Source organism: Ylistrum balloti, unplaced genomic scaffold (assembly GCF_031769215.1).
Source record: "Ylistrum balloti isolate Yb309-2 unplaced genomic scaffold, AGI_CSIRO_Ybal_v1 Utg371294, whole genome shotgun sequence".
NCBI lineage: Eukaryota > Metazoa > Mollusca > Bivalvia > Pectinida > Pectinidae > Ylistrum > Ylistrum balloti.
In genome coordinates this window covers 451,891-468,067 of record NW_026782694.1, presented here as the reverse complement: position 1 = coordinate 468,067, position 16,177 = coordinate 451,891, and the positions used below count along the sequence as shown (strand labels likewise).

General features: G+C 34.0%; 1 protein-coding gene across 1 annotated transcript; it reads left to right on the top strand.

The window, feature by feature from the left end:
* The first annotated feature begins 63 nt into the window (after window positions 1–63).
* LOC132561867 (protocadherin Fat 3-like) lies at window positions 64–5,624 on the top strand. The gene is made up of 10 exons (XM_060226575.1): window positions 64–100; window positions 697–788; window positions 940–1,122; window positions 1,995–2,053; window positions 2,299–2,386; window positions 2,707–2,829; window positions 3,394–3,449; window positions 3,785–4,060; window positions 4,537–5,032; window positions 5,562–5,624. The coding sequence occupies exons 1-10, from the start codon at window positions 64–66 to the stop codon at window positions 5,622–5,624; spliced, it is 1,473 nt and encodes a 490-aa protein (XP_060082558.1).
* Window positions 5,625–16,177: the final 10,553 nt, after the last annotated feature.

Genomic DNA, 16,177 nt, shown 5'->3' with positions numbered 1-16,177 from the left:
CCAAATCCACATCTTATATGAAATATGAAGCAGAAACTACGTTTTGTTTGCTCTAAGATGTGAATGGCTGGAAATGATTTTCATTCCTATCAAGTCTTAGGTTAGTTTATTTTGTAGGTGGCAAATTTAAATGTCAACGAAGACTTTTAGGAAAAAAAGTATTTTCTATTGTTTTTTGAGGTTTGTAATGATGTTGAAAAACAGCAAAGAATATTTAAGAAAACTAGGGCAAACTAGTTTGAATGTTTTTTATTTTATTGACATGTTCACATTGTCTTTGTTGTCTTTTTGTTGAACTATTTATCCATAAGGTTGACATATATATTGGCGTATCATTTATTTTTAAGGGAACCGTTGTAAGCGTCAGCCCTCCAATAAAAGCACAGGACCAAGACCAGCTCAACACAACGGTCTTTTACCAAATATACGGTTAGTGCTGATTTTTAAAATAATCCAGGTTGGAGCTATTAGAATGATAACAACAAAATGAAATATTATTCATTCACACCATTATCAATTTAACGATTGTTGTTTGAAGACGCCAAACACAACAAAGAGGCAGATAGTTTAACAAAGAGAAATACGATATATGAAATTTAAAACAAATTACCATGAACCTCGAAATACGTTGTAGTCAAATAATGTCAACACTTTGATGCCGGTCTTTATTTAACATATATTCATTTTCATTTACAGACCCAAGTTCTCGTTTCCTGATGAATGCCACAACGGGAGCGATAACTGTTGAGTCAAAACTGACCAAGACGATATATTCCGCTCTACTTAAGGTAGAATATATAATTTTGACAACAGCTCTGGACAAAACTATCGTAATCCATATTCAAAAGTCAGATACATGTTTAAAAAAATCATATAAGGTGGACATTTATTCAAATATTGGTGTTTCCATAATATTATGTTATTTAATCTTGTTGCTAGGCAACCCAGATCGACAACCCTCTTCGATATGGCATAGCTCTTATAGGAATAAACGTGGAGGGGCTGAATCTGACCTTACCTAACGGTCCTTCGTTTCGTCAAAGTTTGTACGAAACTACCATCGCAGAAAGCCAACCTCCAGGAACTACTATCATGACGGTCCCAGTCACAGTAAAGAACCCTGTAAGTGACTAGTGTGCTAAGACGCTTGAAATAAATCCATATTGTTTCCATTGAAAAATGATATAAAACGTCATTTTTATTCAATACTAATGAATGATACTGAGTGTAGGGTTCAATCTTTCTCTCAGTGAGGTCAAGAGGGCAGATGAACCACAAAAAATGTTGTTTTGTGAAAAACTTGTAGGTGTCAGCTGGCACACTTTTATCTCATTATATAATCTTATCGAAAACCAGCATACCATTGACGTAGTAACGTCCTGTTTTGTTTACATAAGGGCATCATAGGACAAAGCATGATAGTTAATGATATTCATACATTCTTTGAAACTTCATTGAAACTTAACATTTAATCATAAATGTTTGTATTGCAGTTAAACTCGGTCTTTTATTGAATTAACTATCTGACAACTGAACGAATGAATTTTATTTATTTATTTATTTCTCTCGATGTATACAAATGCCGTATGCTTCATTGAGAGTGTATCCGAGTGCATATTCGACCTGACTGTTATCGCATTCAAGTTTGACTAAACATCCTATTGACGTTTAGGTATTTTCAGTATTTCTTTTTAAGCATTTAAGCAGTAGAATTAGTTACTGAAATCTAATGATGAAAAATCAGTGACTGTATTTAACCGATTACCATGTAAGGAATTCTTTATAAATTACAATCGACCAGTAAAAACAAGAAAATGTCAGCATGTCATCTTTATCATTATCAAAAATCAAATTTAATAAGACTAGGACAATAAAGTTAAAAGAACAAGGAGAATAAGAGCAAATGTTCCGGAATGGTATACGTTTTTTGCTTCACCGACAACAGCGGCCGCTGCCTCTACTGCCTCGTTACAATGAATTTTCTTTATTGCCAGGCTGGTGCTTTGCGCTTCAATATATTGGAAAGTATAGCAGAATTCGCCGTAGACCAGAGGTAAGTATTTCTAATTATCTATCGGATTAAAAGTAGCCTAGTTCGCTGCTGTTCTATATGAAATTGCATTTTCTCAAGACGTACAATAATGATATACAACGTAATTGTGTTCAGTGGGTTATTTACAATAAGCTATATACTGGGCAGTCATAACAGTACATCATTAATTTGTTTTGATACTCTTTCTCAGCAGGGAGAGTATATAGCAGATAAGGTGTTTATGTTATTGTTATTGTTTTTTGTAGAGGAAACATCTTCTTAACTAGATCGCTGGACTATGATGAACTAGACAAAGAATATCGATTCACTCTTGAAGTTTCGGATGGGAAACATGTGAGTGATTCAGACCTATAGTCATTATAGTAGATACAGTATTATATTCCGTATGGAATACAATATTCTCATTCCAAAGTGCCAATTTTAAACCATGAAGCCGATGATCACTGTATACTTTTCCCCATGCACTCCATCACTCGACAATGTAAATTATTTGAAATCGATACAGATAACCTTGTGTGGTATTTACTTGTATTCTTTAAATGTGTCGTTAGATCGTTATCAAGTGAGATGTTATAATCTCATTCACTATTACACAATACAAGTTATTGCCAGCGATAGTAGATATCAGCATGTTGTTACAATTCTGTTCACAGATTGCTACTACACCCATACATATTCGAATACAGAACGTCAATGATAACTCACCACAGTTAGATAATTCAGAATTCACAGTTTTCTCGGAACGGGTTCAGGGCGCAATCATCACGACCATTGAGGTAAACATTAAATGTATTGTTAACTGTGGTGTTTGGTTTTAATTATATTTCATATTGATTTTGCAATAATGTATTTCACTTAACACTTGTTTTGGCATCAATCAACACTGGAATACCAAACATGAATTGTCTCTTTCAATATCAATTTTTCTATCTCACTCGAAGATATATGGCTTATTCATAATGGTGGATGCTTTACAGTTATATGTTGTTCTGTTTATATCAGGAAAATGCATTCATTACATTGATACACATACTTCCTGTGCCGTCATTGGGGATGTTCTAAAAAACGTATGCCATCGGAGATTGCTACACATCACAATATTTGCCATCTTCCTAATCTGAGGGAATGCGTACATTTATTTGTATATGTAGAAGATACTGTTTAGCCTAATGAACGCCAACACGTCTCCACAAAGTGCAAATTGATAACTTCTGAAAATTACCTCACGTTGTACTATTGAATCTTTTATATATTTCTTAACCAACACAACTTTGAGCATTGTTAAATATATATTTAGAAAAGAAAATCGCTATACCATTTTGATATTCATAAATTCAAAGGCTCAAGACAAGGATCCAAACACGAGATTGCAGTATCAACTGAGGACGCACACATCGTGAGTATTTATCCTTACCATAACGCACAATGTTGTTGTTGGATAAGGCTTGAGGAGATATTCATATTAGCTCAGTATGAAACAGGGTTGCACATTGGTTCCATTGTTGATCTCATTTTGAAACATGTCATTTCTTGCTTGGTGTGTTCATGCCCTTCCGGAACACCTTGTCATATTATCCTTGTATTTTTGTGCTCTCGTGAAAATCTCTTGTTTTATACTTACTGCATTTAAGTTAAATTACGATTGTGTTGATATGCCTATATTTTTCTTTTTATTTTAGTATTTTTGATAGAATTAAGACTGAGGCATATTAAACGTTTCTGATTCGTTAGGTTATTCACCATCAACTCAGTAGGAGACATCAGCATCACAGCATCACCAAATGAACTAATAAAAGAGAGTTACCTATTGGTGGTCAGAGTAGCTGACGACGGTGTCCCACAACGGTCAACAGTTGCCTTAGTAACGGTGAAGTTCCCGCGTCGCATGCTTATGTCACATAACCTGTTAGCGATAGGAGGCACTGATCTACTGGCTGTTATATTTGGTGCCGTTTCTGCAGTGCTCTTAATAATCGTAGTCATTTTGTTTGGCTACATCATTCGATGGTGAGTTGACATTTTTAAGTAACAATTAGTGACGTACATTCGCTATCAAATTTTTATTTCTTTTAGGGGGTTATAAGATCTTGAACACGCGTTATCGTCTCAAAATTTCCAAATGAGGTCAATGAGGCTTTTATTACTTTTTAATCAACCTTCTGTATTTTAGTTACATCTTGTTATAGATTAAGTGTATACTTTTCCTACGATGTTAAGGTTCCTATCGCTTGTTTCGGAACTAAGAAAGCTGAAATTGATGACTAAATGTTTTTTTCAGGCATATTACATGATGGTTAGATAATTATCATATGCTTATTCTATACGGTGATCTTTGAAAATGACTAATTGAATTGCTTGATGGATTAACATTTGAACCACCTTTGTATTTTGTTTATGATTTTTTTATTATTACCTTATATTATTTCGATTAGGTAAAATATTACATTTATTCATATTCTTGATATTGTTGTTTCTCGTAACAGGAAAATGGCCTTCACAAATGAAAAACTGACGAAAGTGAAAAAAGAAAACGGATTGGATCCCAAAGGACTGACATTTAAGTCTGGTAAACCCATCTCAGATCCAAATATCAACGATGTAAAAGTGAATGGCGACATTAAAAAGATACCAAATACGGATATACCAGCGAACATTCGAGAAAATCCTTTATCGGACGATAAGATGCATTACGGTTTTTCTGACATTTCCAAAGAAGGAAATGATGAGATACATATAAACACGTCTGTTATTCCTTACGGAAATTCATTCAATAATTACGAGGAGCGGCGAGCCTTTCAGAATGACGTATTAAAAACATTTCACGTGCCTGAGGGCAGCAGTAGTGGGGAAAGCAGTGACAGCACAGGTGATAGTCATAGGGTCCTTATGAAGGTTCGTCCCTCTAAGTCTACATCTCTTTGTCGAGCTAACAACCTCACATGGGGCGATATTGACAGAGCCAGTTCCTATGATTGGGAGGTAAATAATATTTGACATTTCATCTGAACGTGTTTTCTCAATCTTGTTTTAAAAAGTTCATCAATGTTATATTCCTTTTAAAAAAGTAAGAAAATCGTTGACATTTTTCTACGAGTAGACGGAGCAAAGAGTGTTTTTGTAGAAATATATATAATTACTACCACCACACAATCTAATGCAAAAATGTTTATTTTTCTTACTTGAATAAGGTCTTTGAAAGTAAATAGCTAATTATGGTCGTTTTAAAATTCGTTGTTCATGCTCTTGGTAGCAGGTATTGTAACTTCATTACCTTGCGTAAGAACATAGTCTTTTCTGATGACGTTATTCTCACAAACTAATTACATAACGTTCGTATCCGTCACAAAAGCTCCGCATTATAAAAGTCAGAATCAAATTATTCACAATCTGTTTTTTCTCGTGCTAGAATAAATGTTGACAATATTTCTAAAGAGGTGAACCTGACATTATCCTATCTGAATACACAAAGGCATTTTAAAAACCTGTCTTCTTATTTTTGTTTTCACAGGAAAATCTACCACAGGATATGAGAAAATCGAATAAAAAACCTAAAATCGCAGTTTATTTTTGATATATTACTGGAAATACATTGGAGATTTTTGTGTGGAGCAGCCCAAAATCAACATATAAGTTGCAGTAAGTATACCATTCCCTGTTCAGCCGTGGACGTTATTAGACAGATGTCCTCCGTTACGGGTGATACACTGATGACATAGACACTAAATATTGTTAAATTGGATTAATTCTTACGATAAGACGCCAAGATTTTAGGTGGTACACACTAATGGTGGATAATCAATAATCTACATTCTGCGTTTCATGATTAACTCTAATAGTGGCTCGGTTCATAATATTCATAATTTTATGCACTTTGTGGTTTTTGAAATGATCAGATATATCACCATGGCGAAAATATTGAGTTATTAGCACATTTCACTGTTAAGATTACGATCTTTCCTTTGATCAGTTTTTAATCTTCCTCAGTCGACTCATAGATCTCGAGATTTAAACACGTAGCATAATTGACAGGTCCTATAAAAAGAAACAACTTTCCTGAGCAATATAATCCTCTGTTTGGCTTCATCGCATATAATTCTAAATACGCAATGAAAGGCGCTATTCATTTCTGTCTTTTGAACCTTCCCGACTGATTCACTTACAATAAAACAAATGGGCAAGGCGAGCATATTCGTTTAAAATTTAATGACTTCAGTTTCAGATATTTTATCATTGTCTTCAGATATATCAGCATTATTCAACTGCATTGAAATGCAATTTTAGATATTATTAAGACACATTTCATTGATTCAATTTTGTATAATGTTGTTAAATTCCTATATAAAGGATATTCTATTCCAAAATGACGTAACTTGATAACTAATCATTGCTTAACACTTCCAAAGAGGTAGGATAACTAATTATCTTATATATACTATAAAATGCAATTATCGAATTTGTTTTATTGTAAAATGAAAAAAATATATATATAATTATAATATTGTGACGTTACATTACATTTTTTCGCTGATGTCTGAATTTTCCCTCAAAAAGTTAAATTATATTTCTAAAAATATTTTCTAGGCTATATCACCAGGATATCTTTGTCGTAGATTATTGGGGAAACATAGAGATTAAGAGTTTAGGTAACACCATTTTGCTAATCGTTGTGCAGGACATCCGTTGACATCTGGTTGTTCACACCCGGCAGACCTATTGCTCCATCGAATATTGATAACAAAGGAAGCAGGTAGGTTTAATTACATGTCATATCGTATATGAACATAGCAAATAGTCTTACTCTCGAAATTCATTCTTGCATGACAGAATTATATTTTTGTCATCATATCTTTTCCTATTTCTATATTTATGATAAAAAATTATTTTGCCTGTGTTCGTCTCCTTTCCTGCATTGAAATAAAATACGTGTATTAGCTAGAATTTGTTCCCCTTTTTGGTAGTGTTAAGGTCATCTCCGTGTGATGTGACAAACTGTCTTTCGATCTTGACAGATTGAGAAGAATACAGTGAGAAGATATGCCATTTACACTGCCTGAACTCGACGTCCACACAGAATGGTTACACAGCGAGCACACCTGCCGAATGTTGAAATGATCAGATGAAAAGGACAATATATCAGTTCTTGTATGTGCTGAAATAAAAGACAAAATGTACCTGAAAGTTCAAATCAATCAATCAATAATCAAGAATTATACAAACATCTTTAAGTGATTTACAAGTAATTGATAATATAAGTGCTTGGTGTATAATCAAACAAAGATATATTTCAATGTGAACAATATTGCTGGTGTCGCTAGAGAAGTGTACATTTTATGCACATGGGCCAGTTCACTTTTTCTTTTGATCGTTTGTCCATATTCCAGAACTGTTCAACATTTATTCATGCTAAAATATGTGTTTACTGTTGACAGTGACATTTGTTTAAAAACATACTAAATCCTGGTGACAACGGACTACAATGGACATATGTCATGTGAATTAGTCATCATTGCTTTTTACGCTAGGCTGGTTTTGTAATAGGACATTTGTTTTCTATAATGTAACTAGATGTGAAAGAGATAATTTGTCAAATGCATATTTCATTTCAGTTGTGATATACTCATCTTCTAAGGCAGCAGCTTTTATCAATAAATAAAGATGTATATAATACCGATTTCTTGTAATGAGTGTGGTATATTGAGAGAATGTTTGATTTGCTGTTGTTGTAAGTCTTTGAAAAAAAACTGAAAAAAAAAAACAAAATAAAACCCACAAAAAATAAGATAAGATGAAAATAAAAACAAACTTTCAAATCAATCACAAACTAAAATCTATAAATTCTGAACGCACCAAAGTAAACAAACTGGAAGTAAAGCATTGAGATGAACTTGTGAACAGACAGGCAAGCGAGGTATTATTCTTTGAAGAAATGATGACAGAGTTTTACACTTAAACCGACAACACTATACTGTTATCCCGGTATATGTGACAGGCTGAGAACGTGTCTGTTATATATCAAAGCATGTCGTAATTGTGGGACACATCTTGCAGAGCGTGGCGATTTCTCGGATGTTTCCTGTAAGTACGCACAGGAGAGTGCTATGATACTGTCTGCTGTATTGCACTATATTGCTCTTTCTCTCTTTTCTATGCTTCCCTTTGATGTCAATCTTGACACTCGTCCTCACGTGACTCTGGCTAATGCGAAAAACAAAAAAAAGTAAAAACTAGAGAATGTTCGGAGGGAGCTATAGATGTATATAGCCATCAGCAAGGTACCAATTAGCGATAATCCATTGCCAAACCAAGAGCAAATAGTAAGTGAAATGTCCTTAGTAACACTGACGAGTCTTGGTAGAGATCTCCGATGTTATTCAATTTATCATTTGACTCTATCGTATCATTTTAAATTCATATGAAAACATACTATTCTCTTGTGAGCTTAATGTACAATCTTTCAGTCTGCATCTGATAAACGTTTACTCCCCAGGTATAAAGCTATATCTGAATTCTTACACAATGTATAACCGACGTTGTTTTGAAATTATGAGTTATCTGAAAAAAATCGAAATCTATTAAATTTTTTGGGCAAGTTAATCATATTATAAAGATTTTAACATTTATTTGATCAATATCGGTTTTCCTTAGTCGTCTCCTAAGTTCTAAAGCTTGGGTCCACTGACTAAAGCTTATCGTCACTGACGAGCAGAAGAAGTAAAGCTGTATGATGCTGTTCAATTCATCATTTGGCTTTACAGTATTTTGTTTCTATGGGAAGGTGCTAATCAATTGTTTGTTTTTTACAGTCATTAATATGTTTGTATTTTATCAATGCTTTCGTGCTCGGCATGGCCTGGCCGGAATCATATGCCGTCAAGTACAAATCATATCTTTATTCATTTTTTTTTTCTCATTAACATAAATGGCCTCCGAGACAAATCTTTATGTATTGTGTTTGTCGTGACATTTACTTTAACTGCTTTAAAATGTTCTAGTCTTTCAAGGAAGTTCTTGTTTTAACCCAAGAAATCTATTGATCTTGCTGAAACGTATTCAGGAATCCACAGGTGGAACTTACACCTTAAAATCCAACTTTATGGTATCTTAAGTGCAATTAGGACGTCATCAATTTCACATGAACCCGCAGCTTACAATATTAGTCACAATATCATAAATGACACTACGACTATACATAGGGAATCTAAAGAAGCAATAAAAACGATGGGATGGGATAAAAGCATCAAAAGCGCACGAAATATCCCATCCATGCAGCTGATTCCATGTTCTCCCTGAGGGTAAACAGATCGCTATCATCCATTGATTTTTTCGCCAAGATAAAAGGCATAGCAAGTAAGAATAAGCTTCTAACACTCCTTGATTTACGGGGCAAAATTGTAAAGATACGTAATAATGTTAAGGAATGCGGAAGAAAGTGGCACTTCACGATTTTTTCATTGTTATTATGGTAAGCGATTAATGAATACAACAAGTTTTTAGTGTCGCACCATTCACCGTCAAATATGTCTGATAATTAAAATTGATAGTCTTATACATATGAAATTATACCATATGATTCCCTTTAAGAGCAATGCAGAGACATGGGTCGTTGTGTAGCTTTTGGATAACTAATTTGCTAATGCTTTAATACCTGATTGAAATATTGGAATAAATGTAAATATTGTAAACAGCCTGAATAAGGACGCCGAAAGAACACAACAGAAAAGGCACCAACAGCATAACTGATTCAATCAATTGGTATGAATAAATATGCAGATTATATTGTCTTTTAGATAACATGCGATGGGAATAATTCCAACGCAAATTCTATGAAATTATGGTACATGTATAATATTTAATAAAAGAGAAAATTTGACGGGAACACCTGTAAACATTCGAAAACCAGCTGTTCCAAGAAAGTAAGTGACTTCTGCTTCAGTTACAATAACCGTCATATTACTTCATATGAATTGTCTAAAGCATTTTCGAGAAATTGTGTAAGAAATTATTTCAGAATAGTTAATAATTGAACGTACCCACAGTACAAAATATGTAGTTTTGGAATTCATCGGGATCGGTATTGATTGCAAAGCTCACAAACACCATGCTGACGTGCCAAGTACCTTACTTCTTGGTGGCTATATCCGTATTAGACAGCTGTGAACTTGACCTTTACGATAATCCTGGGTTTCGACCAGTCTCGAGGTATTGATGTGTGTAAAAATGGTAGATTCAAAGAAATGGTTTATGGTCAGGAACTTGTAGATAAGTCAAATCTTGCTAGGCAGACAAACGGAGAAGATCGTGCCAAATATTCTATAGCAGACAACGGCGTATGAAATAGACGATATGTGGAAGTTGTTGGTCTTATGTCACAGTTGATTCGATATTCAAGTGCCTGGTCCTAATATCATGGTTTTCGTGCAAGAAGTCAACTGACGGACAAACTCGTAACACAGGGAGAATTCCTCTGGTTCTTTGTGTAATAGGTAGCTGGACGTGTTTACTGCTCGTTAGTTTGCCTATTGGTTCCAGTGTTGTATATCTTGTTCTCATTTAAGAACGTGATATTGCTTACTTTGATTGACAAAAGTTTGCATGGCGGATGTCATCGATGAAGTAGAAGAAGATGAAGCTTTTCCTTCCGGAACACCTTGTCTTATTTACCTAATGCTTTTTCAGGTGCCTCCTAGTAAATCTTTCTTTTGTTCACATTTTGTCCTAGTTTTATGGAATTTGAATTTGGATTATGAATATTTTGACATGATGGCCTTTTCCTGAATCGCCATGAACAATTATATCTAGCATTGATAAAGGTGTTTTTTTTATTTATCCCTCTGTTTGGGACAGTCATGTTTCATCTTTGCCCAAAGCAAGCCATTCATGTTTTTTTCTTTCTAAATGTGCATTATGATACATACATTTATGTTTACTATTGAGTAAATAAACGATATATTGTAACAAAAGCAGGAAAGAGTATACGATATATCAATGGAATCCTTATCCATATTTGATAAAATAGAATAGTGTCCATATGGAATCAGGAACGAAATACAAGGAAAATAAGCCCAGGTGTGCGGAACAGAAGGATATCTGCTTCTTCTACGACTCTCACACCATGTAAACCTAGTAAATGTCCATCCAAGTAAGTAATGCCACGTTCTCAAGTGCGAATAAGGTGTATATCAACGGAACTACAAACTAGCGAACAAGAAAATAGTATGACGAAATAATTGCACATGATAACGGGAACAAGCCCTCCAATATTAAATTAGCTGGAAGTTATTGATCCACACCTCTCACTTATACAAATGATTTAAGTCATCCACTCGCCACACTCTCTGAGGTTGGAAACACTATATGCTAGAAATACTCATCAACGATGGCTCCAGAGTTATCTAGAAAACAATCAAACATTAACAATTACCTTAATAACCATCGACCAACTTTTGATATGCCTATAATCGCTACATAGTCATAACATACACGAATTTTCGGCTTAATTGCTCCATTCGTAATATGCTGTCAATGCTTTTTACCCAACCATTAAAATATGCATTCCTATCGCACAGTTGTGTGCTAGATAATGTATGGTGCATGTGTCTGTGGATGATGAGTGCACGATGTACACACGTTTTTTAATTGTGATGCGTTCTGTGTTACTATAAATGTTGAAAAGCTCGAGGTTAGCGGCTGATGTTGAGAAATATTTAGGTATGTACGCAGGACGTTGTCAGTAAATATGTTACTATCTAGAGACGTAACAAGGATGCACTAAAATGATAAGTACACTACTTTAGAAAAAAATGCGTGACAAGAAGGTAAACAGATTGTAGACAAAATATCAAAACACGGTATTAACGCATTGAAGTTGATTCGGGTAAGTTTTTAACGCTAATGTCTTCAAGCTTTGAGATTAGATGCCTGATTAAAATCAATACATCACAGATAATTAATTTAGAACAGACATATCAAGTGAGGAAAAGAATACGAGTCATTAATAACAAAATTGACAGGTTTAAACTGGGAAAGCACAACTCAACGGGTGGTTATCGAATGACACGCTTGGGGATATGACGCAAACATAACATGCATAGGGAAAAGAACGTTCAACACGGCTAATTAACATCCCAAACAAATTGCCAGATTGCTTATATCAAGCGGCAGAACAGTACTACAGCTCAAACTTTGAATGATGCCATTGTCCCAGGCAAAATTGCAATAGCTTAATTGTAGCTTCAAAACAGGCATGCAAGATCTTGCGTTGCCCAGGGACTGATCAACTGTGAAGACATGAGGACAACATATTGAAGAAGGAAAATCAAGAAAGGACAGACTTATCATGATTTAAAGAGCAGACAAGAACAATATCAACTATGAAACAAAGCCACGATTATGACCGAAGACAACAACACATATGAACAACTCTATTGAAAAAAGTCTAATGGTACCACATGTAATCTAAATTCAAGCAAGAACTTAAGAACGGAATCACAATGTAGACACCTATACCCCATAGCAGATAACAAACCTGGAATGTATTGCACACCCAAGATCCACAAAGAATAAGCACACTCATAGTGAAGTTTACTGGTTCAATAGGCTACAATGTCTCAAGGTCACTATAAGATGTTTTAGGACCACTGATGGGATATGCAGAAAACAGGAAATTCCCACAATTCTTAACAAAACTATCGGAAACTCATTTCAAATGATGTAGTATCACTTGTCTGTAACATATTTACAGACAAAGCATTTGGTATCATTCGAAGTCGTCTAGACCAGCAACAGTGGTCATTGCGAAAAAAACGGCAATCTTCATATCCATGACATCATGGGTGTATTCGTATTTGTGCTTACAACAATATATTTGACTTTCCGATAAACTATCTATAGGAAACTGTTTAGTATAGCCAAGAACAACCCAGTGTTTCCGATTGTGTCAATTTTATCAATTGAAACCATAGAGAAAGAGGCGTTAGCCTCGGGCCTCGTAGCATACAAGACTATTATGTGGAAACGATATGTTGATGTCATATTGGAAATACTCTCAAGTACGATATTTGCATCTGCATTTAATCAGAGTAGGTATTTCAGTAACATCAAGTTTACCCGTAAGGCTATCATCGATGCAACTATGCTATTCCTTACCACCCCTCTAGTGAATACCATGGTGCTATCAAAGCATTGTTCTAAAGGGGAAAGACGAACAAGGTCCAAAACGTTAATTTTGACCGCACCAACCCAACACCATGAACCTGTGCGTTTCAAAAGTCGTGAAACTATTTTCACAGAAAAACAGGACAAACAGGATACCCTTCTTGGACAAAGGAAGAAAGTTCACTACGGGAAGTAAAGGAAAGACTAAGAGAATAAAAACCGAGTAAAAGAAAAAACATTGAACAGTCTAGTCCACTTTAAGGATAAATCGCCCAAAGAGAACGACGCATGGTACGTATACAAGATTGTAACTACGACACATCGTATATCGAAGAAACAGACAGGATATTCAGGGACTGACTCAATGAAAATAGCACACCTATGGCCAATAAAAAGCGTAGCCGAATCGACCACATTACATTATTACTATCTTTTGTGCTTATTCCGAAATGGTTTTACTATCTCGCCACACTATTATCTTCCTTAGTTTATATAGGACTGCAGTGCAGTCGCAAATATTGGTCGATCAATTACCATTCCGTACACACATACATATCGGCAATTTGTCTGATGAAGGTGACAGTGTAGTCTTCGAAACGTCACACTGAACTCTTTTACTGTCTCTGTAGCTAGGTTTGATAATCTTCTCAATGAATTTAGTCTATACACTTTGTATACGTTGTGTTTGCAATTAAAGTAAAAACGCAACAATCGTGTTTAAATCTGTTTATTTAAAAAAGAATATTATTATAAAATCTAAACTCGATCTGTAGTTACATTTTAATCATGTAATGAATGATCTGATGTTGTGATATAAGGATAACTAAAACGATGATGACGAAGATGAAAGTAACATGATAAGGATACCACTATGACAGTAGTTCATTAAACAAACGTTTGTATGATCTACGAAAAAAACGTTCAGTTCAACTTAACAAGCTCTGATACAAACATACATCAAGTATTGGTCTTCCATGCTTTGTTAACGTTAGTTGAATTCGGTTTTACAAAAATACTTGATGATTTTCAGATAAATATTAAATTTGAATACTTCATCACTGCGACTAATTACAAAACGTCACATATTTTGTTTTCTTCTATACTTTTCCAAACAATACACTAGAAGAACCCCAACATATTTTCCTTGTTTCTGTTAAGATCATTTAAGACTCATAAAAATATTTTGGCCATACCTATGATATATCTCTCTCATTCTTTCTTTCTTTTGCAGCATCTTTCTATCAGATATAGGATTTATTAGGATATCTTTAGAATAATATCATCAAGTAACAAGTTTAATAAGCTATGTCAAAAATAAAATATTCAGTCATAATCATGGCACCTGTACATTTACATTACTACATTGCATTTTCGAAACAAGCCACTGCTTGAAATATTGACTGGCCAATGAAACAAATAACATGATATATATACATTTTATTTACTTTTATTGATGTTAAGTCGTAACCATGTTAAAATTGAATTTCCCCATAGTTCTAATATATTCTTGTATTACAAGCGGTTTTTCGATTGATTTTTCACACAATTACAGTGCAAATATCTATTTTGAAAACTCATGTAATATAGATCAAACTTCTTTTAAAAAAATAGAATGACCATAAATAAGTTGAAATAAAAAAAATGTAAGTTTATTTCAAATGATATACATGAGAAGAGTATTCGTTGTTTCGTCCATGTTATGTTAACATAACTACTTCGCTACAATCACAACCAATGGCCCGACCAATCACTGTGGAATGCTAACGACTAACACTTTGGTGAGTTACATTCATTTATCACCAATCGCTTTCAAAACTCAATTGACGATGGAATTGGAGTTTTACATACAGGATAATCAAAACGTCATGCCTTGATTGTCATTTTGTTTAAAGTATTCTTTTTTATTTCATTTTAAAATAGATCACCACCCAATAATAAAATCGCATGGACCTATTTATTCTCATCATTATCTAGATCAGGGAATGTATCCCTGGTGACGATCCAGAGATTAAGAGTTCATATTCAGGGCGGAACACTTAGACATCGACGAAGTACTTAAGGCAGTATATAACTTTGTACGTTTAAATCATGCATTTTCATACTCATTTGAAAACAAATATTTCCAAATCCTCATTTCAGTTATACAAAAGATATCACAGAATTTAACATCTGCATCGGAAGTTTCAAATTTAGAATATAGTATGTCGTGTTATTCAAAGCAAATGCCATTCCAGAAAACTGAAAGTGCAAATAAATATCCTAGTATATTCGTTGCTAGTTCTGTAGCCATGCTATAACTTAAATAATCAGTTTTCATTATTTTAATGCCAAAAGATGGAACTGATCGCAAATTTTGTCAATTCTAAATCTAAAGTAACTAAATAAAAGAAAATCATTTTAATTTTTGGTTTCATTTCTCATAAAACGGCATTTCATGATGCATTTATTCAGCTTTTCATGAAACACCAAAACAAAAGTATCCCTTGAATATTTTTGAAGACAAGTGGAAGAAAGCATAATTTCCATAGCAATATCTACATGTCAATACTTATGATATTTCAATCAATAAGGAAACTTATAATAATTGGACGTCAATCAAATGTGAAATATTGTAATTAGATTCAAAGTCTTTGTTACGTCATAACGCCAATAGTTCGAACTGCAACATCATAGAATAGCATTGATAACACGAACGATAACATTTGCAGTATCCATGCGAATGAATTGATTATATATATCCATGACGTAATGAATGTTATGAAATGAAAAGTTATCACGATGGATGAATATACACGTACCAGCAGTTTTAATGTGACCACATCTATGGTGCTACCAGAACCAAATTCTATGATTATCAGGTACATCATTTGCATAGTAAGCTTTATAGTATAACACATATATATTATCATCAGCTGTAAACATAATGTAACTAAAACTAAAAATGATTATATTGTAGTTACGTCATTTGTG

Bases quoted from the DNA above. Each gene is read 5' to 3' on its own strand.
- LOC132561867 (XM_060226575.1), top strand. From the start codon at position 64: ATGGCTGGAAATGATTTTCATTCCTATCAAGTCTTAG. The intron at 2,830-3,393 runs GTAAACATTAAA...ATAAATTCAAAG, and splicing joins CAATCATCACGACCATTGAG to GCTCAAGACAAGGATCCAAA. The intron at 3,450-3,784 runs GTGAGTATTTAT...CTGATTCGTTAG, and splicing joins CAACTGAGGACGCACACATC to GTTATTCACCATCAACTCAG.